Source organism: Oncorhynchus gorbuscha, unplaced genomic scaffold, assembly GCF_021184085.1.
Source record: "Oncorhynchus gorbuscha isolate QuinsamMale2020 ecotype Even-year unplaced genomic scaffold, OgorEven_v1.0 Un_scaffold_9284, whole genome shotgun sequence".
Taxonomy (NCBI): domain Eukaryota; kingdom Metazoa; phylum Chordata; class Actinopteri; order Salmoniformes; family Salmonidae; genus Oncorhynchus; species Oncorhynchus gorbuscha.
This window is the reverse complement of record NW_025752289.1, coordinates 3,818-10,650: the sequence shown is the minus strand read 5'-3', so window position 1 is coordinate 10,650 and position 6,833 is coordinate 3,818. Positions and strand designations below refer to the sequence as shown.

Here is a 6,833-nt window from a genome sequence, read left to right as displayed (position 1 = left end):
TGTTTTGTAGGTGATCGTGGAGAAGGTGTCTGGGTCTCAGATTGTGGACATCGACAAGAGGAAGTATTTGGTCCCCTCTGACATCACGGTGGCCCAGTTCATGTGGATCATCAGGAAGCGCATCCAGCTGCCCTCGGAGAAGGCCATCTTCCTCTTCGTCGATAAGACCGTGCCTCAGTCCAGGTCAGAACTCTAAGCACTCAGTGGAATAATCTGAAATGGCACCTTTAGAAAACGATATTTCACCAAGTTAAATAGAATAAAGACTGCTTTTAGCCACTGATGTCAGACACTGACCATACAGCACAAATATACTGTAGACTAGGTTTTACCAGGTTAACCAGGGACATGAGGTATAGATATAGACACGCTGGTGGGTTAACCAGGGACATGAGGTATAGATATAGACACACTGGTGGGTTAACCAGGTTAACCAGGGACATGAGGTATAGATATAGACACGCAGGTGGGTTAACTAGGGACATGAGGTATAGATATAGACACACTGGTGGGTTAACCAGGTTAACCAGGGACATGAGGTATAGATATAGACACGCAGGTGGGTTAACTAGGGACATGAGGTATAGATATAGACACACTGGTGGGTTAACCAGGTTAACCAGGGACATGAGGTATAGATATAGACACGCAGGTGGGTTAACTAGGGACATGAGGTATAGATATAGACACACTGGTGGGTTAACCAGGTTAACCAGGGACATGAGGTATAGATATAGACACGCAGGTGGGTTAACTAGGGACATGAGGTATAGATATAGACACACTGGTGGGTTAACCAGGTTAACCAGGGACATGAGGTATAGATATAGACACGCAGGTGGGTTAACTAGGGACATGAGGTATAGATATAGACACACTGGTGGGTTAACCAGGTTAACCAGGGACATGAGGTATAGATATAGACACGCAGGTGGGTTAACTAGGGACATGAGGTATAGATATAGACACACTGGTGGGTTAACCAGGTTAACCAGGGACATGAGGTATAGATATAGACACACTGGTGGGTTAACCAGGTTAACTAGGGACATGAGGTATAGATATAGACACACTGGTGGGTTAACCAGGTTAACCAGGGACATGAGTTATAGATATAGACACACTGGTGGGTTAACCAGGTTAACTAGGGACATGAGGTATAGATATAGACACACTGGTGGGTTAACCAGGTTAACCAGGGACATGAGTTATAGATATAGACACACTGGTGGGTTAACCAGGGACATGAGTTATAGATATAGACACACTGGTGGGTTAACCAGGTTAACTAGTGACATGAGGTATAGATATAGACACGCAGGTGGGTTAACTAGGGACATGAGGTATAGATATAGACACACTGGTGGGTTAACCAGGTTAACCAGGGACATGAGGTATAGATATAGACACGCAGGTGGGTTAACTAGGGACATGAGGTATAGATATAGACACACTGGTGGGTTAACCAGGTTAACCAGGGACATGAGGTATAGATATAGACACACTGGTGGGTTAACCAGGTTAACTAGGGACATGAGGTATAGATATAGACACACTGGTGGGTTAACCAGGTTAACCAGGGACATGAGTTATAGATATAGACATGCTGGTGGGTTAACCAGGGACATGAGTTATAGATATAGACCAGCTGGTGGGTTAACCAGGTTAACCAGGGACATGAGGTATAGATATAGACATGCTGGTGGGTTAACCAGGTTAACCAGGGACATGAGGTATAGATATAGACAACCTGGTGGGTTAACCAGGGACATGAGGTATAGATATAGACACACTGGTGGGTTAACTAGGGACATGAGTTATAGATATAGACACACTGGTGGGTTAACCAGGGACATGAGTTATAGATATAGATACACTGGTGGGTTAACTAGGGACATGAGTTATAGATATAGACAACCTGGTGGGTTAACTAGGGACATGAGGTATAGATATAGACACACTGGTGGGTTAACCAGGTTAACTAGGGACATGAGGTATAGATATAGACACACTGGTGGGTTAACCAGGTTAACTAGGGACATGAGTTATAGATATAGACACACTGGTGGGTTAACCAGGGACATGAGTTATAAATATAGTCACGCTGGTAGGTTAACCAGGGACATGAGTTAAAAATATAGACACACTGGTGGGTTAACTAGGGACATGAGTTATAAATATAGACACACTGGTGGGTTAACCAGGTTAACCAGGGACATGAGTTATAGATATACATGTAGACAAGCTCACACACCAGCTGCTCTAAAGGGCCCACTCCTCATGGGTTCATAGTTTGACCTTTGTTTCTTCCTCAATAAGACACAGCATCCAGGTCCTGGTCTGAACCCACAGATACTAGTGGCTGCTGGGTTGGGTTCTGGTCTGAACCCACGGATACTAGTGGCTGCTGGGTTGGGTTCTGGTCTGAACCCACGGATACTAGTGGCTGCTGGGTTGGGTCCTAGTCTGAACCCACGGATACTAGTGGCTGCTGGGTTGGGTCCTGGTCTGAACCCACAGATACTAGTGGCTGCTGGGTTGGGTTCTGGTCTGAACCCACGGATACTAGTGGCTGCTGGGTTGGGTCCTGGTCTGAACTCACGGATACTAGTGGCTGCTGGGTTGGGTTCTGGTCTGAACCCACGGATACTAGTGGCTGCTGGGTTGGGTTCTGGTCTGAACCCACAGATACTAGTGGCTGCTGGGTTGGGTTCTGGTCTGAACCCATGGATACTAGTGGCTGCTGGGTTGGGTTCTGGTCTGAACCCACAGATACTAGTGGCTGCTGGGTTGGGTTCTGGTCTGAACCCACGGATACTAGTGGCTGCTGGGTTGGGTCCTGGTCTGAACCCACGGATATTAGTGGCTGCTGGGTTGGGTCCTGGTCTGAACCCACAGATACTAGTGGCTGCTGGGTTGGGTCCTGGTCTGTACCCACGGATACTAGTGGCTGCTGGGTTGGGTCCTGGTCTGAACCCACGGATACTAGTGGCTGCTGGGTTGGGTCCTGGTCTGAACCCACAGATACTAGTGGCTGCTGGGTTGGGTTCTGGTCTGAACCCACGGATACTAGTGGCTGCTGGGTTGGGTCCTGGTCTGAACCCACAGATACTAGTGGCTGCTGGGTTGGGTCCTGGTCTGAACCCACAGATACTAGTGGATGCTGGGTTGGGTCCTGGTCTGAACCCACAGATACTAGTGGCTGCTGGGTTGGGTTCTGGTCTGAACCCACAGATACTAGTGGCTGCTGGGTTGGGTTCTGGTCTGAACCCACAGATACTAGTGGCTGCTGGGTTGGGTTCTGGTCTGAACCCACAGATACTAGTGGCTGCTGGGTTGGGTCCTGGTCTGAACCCACAGATACTAGTGGCTGCTGGGTTGGGTCCTGGTCTGAACCCACGGATACTAGTGGCTGCTGGGTTGGGTCCTGGTCTGAACCCACAGATACTAGTGGCTGCTGGGTTGGGTCCTGGTCTGAACCCACAGATACTAGTGGCTGCTGGGTTGGGTCCTGGTCTGAACCCACAGATACTAGTGGCTGCTGGGTTGGGTTCTGGTCTGAACCCACAGATACTAGTGGCTGCTGGGTTGGGTCCTGGTCTGAACCCACAGATACTAGTGGCTGCTGGGTTAGAACTGGTTCGCTGCTACCACAGGATATCCTTTAGCTTGAGTTATACACAAATCCAGTGCATTCGGAAAGTATTCAGACCCCTTGACTTTTTCCACAGTTTGTGACGTTTACAGCCTTATTCCAAAATTGATAAAAATAGTTTTTTTTCTTCATCAAGCTACACACAATACCCCATAATGACTTCACAATACCCCATAATGACATCACAATACCCCATAATGACATCACAATACCCCATAATGACAAAGCTAAGAGGTTTTGGTAGAAATTTTCGCAAATTTATCAAAAATAATTATTTACATAAGTATTCAGACCCTTTACTCAGTACTTGTTGAAGCACCTTTGGCAACGATTACAGCATTGAGTCTTCTTGGGTATGACTCTACAAACTTGGCACACCTGTATTTGGGGAGTTTCTCCCCAAGTTTCTCCCCAAATACAGTTTTTACTGAGGAGTGGCTTCCGTCTGGCCACCCTACCATAAAGGCCTGATTGGTGGAGTGCTGCAGAGATGGTTGTCCTTCTGGAAGGTTCTCCCATCTCCACAGAGGAACTCTAAAGCTCTGTCAGAGTGACCACCTTCCTGACCAAGGCCCTTCTCCCCCAATTGCTCAGTTTGGCCGGGCAGCCAGTTCTAGGAGTCTTGGTGGTTCCAAACTTCTTCCATTTAAGAATGAAGGAGGCCTCTGTGTTCTTGGGGACCGTCAATTCTGCAGACGTTTTTTGGTAGCCTTCCCCAGATCTGTGCCTCGATACAATCCTGTCTCTGAGCTCTACGGACAATTCCTTTGACCTCATGGCTTGGTTTTTGCTCTGATATGCACTGCCAACTGTGGGATCTTTTATATAGACAGGTGTGTGCCTTTCCAAATCATGTCCAATCAGTTGAATTTACCACAGTTGGACTCCAATCAAGTTGTAGAAACATCTCAAGGATGACTAAGGTAAACGGGATGCACCTGAGCTCAGTTTGGAGTTTCATAGTGAAGGATCTGAATACTTATGTAAATATGTTTTCATGAATTTCTTAAAACCTGTTTTTACTTGGTGGTATCGTGATGTCGTTATGGGGTATTGTGATGTCGTTATGGGGTATTGTGATGTCGTTATGGGGTATTGTGATGTCGTTATGGAGTATTGTGATGTCGTTTATGGGGTATTGTGATGTCGTTATGGGGTATTGTGATGTCGTTATGGGGTATTGTGATGTCGTTATGGGGTATTGTGATGTCGTTATGGAGTATTGTGATGTCGTTTATGGGGTATTGTGATGTCGTTATGGGGTATTGTGATGTCGTTATGGGGTATTGTGATGTCGTTATGGGGTATTGTGATGTCGTTATGGGGTATTGTGATGTCGTTATGGGGTATTGTGATGTCGTTATGGGGTATTGTGATGTCGTTATGGGGTATTGTGATGTCGTTATGGAGTATTGTGATGTCGTTTATGGGGTATTGTGATGTCGTTATGGGGTATTGTGATGTCGTTATGGGGTATTGTGATGTCGTTATGGGGTATTGTGATGTCGTTCTGGGGTATTGTGAGGTCGTTATGGGGTATTGTGAGGTCGTTATGGGGTATTATGTGGTCGTTATGGGGTATTGTGAGATCGTTATGGGTTATTGTGATGTCGTTATGGGGTATTGTGATGTCGTTATGGGGTATTGTGATGTCGTTATGGGGTATTGTGATGTCGTTCTGGGGTATTGTGAGGTCGTTATGGGGTATTGTGATGTCGTTATGGGGTATTGTGATGTCGTTATGGGGTATTGTGATGTCGTTATGGGGTATTGTGATGTCGTTATGGGGTATTGTGATGTCGTTATGGGGTATTGTGATGTCGTTATGGGGTATTGTGATGTCGTTATGGGGTATTGTGTGTAGATTGATGAGTTTTTTTATTTGATTTAATCCATGTTAGAATAAGACTGTAACAAAATGTGGAAAAAGTCAAGTGGTCTGAAATCTTTCGTAATGCGTTGTAAATGAAGGCTAACATTCAATCTGGGTGGTGTTAGATCCACGTTATAGCATCCTTAAAGGTATATTCAGATTGAGCCATCAATGCGATCTCAGCAAAACGTTGGATAAAACGCCCTTTTTAAAAAGCCACATTGTGGGCCGTCCAGCGCGCTGCTCTATGAGTTGAATCCCTGCCTAAAGATGTATTAGTGTCCTGTCAACACAACCGCAGTAAACAATGAACAGACATGACCAAACAGCCTGCAGCTGATACCAGTCACTCTACTGGTGTTTCAGATACATGGCTTCATTCTGTTGACGGGGACTCCACACTAAGCAGCGTTTAGACCTACTGCAACATTCCATCCCCTCTGTTCACTTGAGTAGTATGTGGCTGTGTGTCCCAAAACGGCACTCTACTCCCCACATAGCATTCCATCCCCTCCCACTAGATAGTATGTGGCTGTGTGTCCCAAACGAAGCACCCTACTCCCCCCCACATAGCATTCCATCCCCTCCGTTCACTAGAGTAGTATGTGGCTGTGTGTCCCAAACGACACCCTACTCCCCACATAGCATTCCATCCCCTCCGTTCACTAGAGTAGTATGTGGCTGTGTGTCCCAAACGGCACCCTACTCCCCCACATAGCATTCCATCCCTCCGTTCACTAGAGTAGTATGTGGCTGTGTGTCCCAAACGGCACCCTACTCCCTACATAGCATTCCATCCCCTCCGTTCACTTGAGTAGTATGTGGCTGTGTGTCCTAAAACGACACCCTACTCCCTACATAGTGCACTACATTTTGACCAGAGCCCCTATGGTGAGCCATGTATAGGGAATAGGTTTGCATTTGGTCCGCAGTCTGTTTACTTCTCCCATTTCCTCCTCCTCCTCTCTGTGTTCTGTTGTGACCTCCGTTGCAGCATCACCATGGGACAGCTGTACGAGAAGGAGAAAGGGACGAGGGACGGGTTTTTATACGTGGCGTACAGTGGAGAGAACACCTTCGGTGTCTAGACCCGCCGTCGTCTTCGTCATCATAAGCCTTACTTACGACAGAATACAACACCCACCACCCTAACTCACACCCCACCCCTGGGAGAAGCCCTGGGAAACCCCAGAGAAAAGAAGTGAAATAAATAGATGAAGAGAGTTGAGTGAGAACCATCATGATGTGTGTCACCAGTCTGTCTCATCTATTCCTGCACATGTTTTGTATCGATGCTGTACACAT

General features: G+C 46.8%; 1 protein-coding gene across 1 annotated transcript; it reads left to right on the top strand.

Annotated features, from left to right (window-relative positions):
* Window positions 1–282: 282 nt before the first annotated feature.
* Window positions 283–2,133, top strand: LOC124030115. Its single transcript, XM_046341598.1, has 2 exons — window positions 283–1,004; window positions 1,302–2,133. The coding sequence occupies exons 1-2, from the start codon at window positions 283–285 to the stop codon at window positions 2,131–2,133; spliced, it is 1,554 nt and encodes a 517-aa protein (XP_046197554.1).
* Window positions 2,134–6,833: the final 4,700 nt, after the last annotated feature.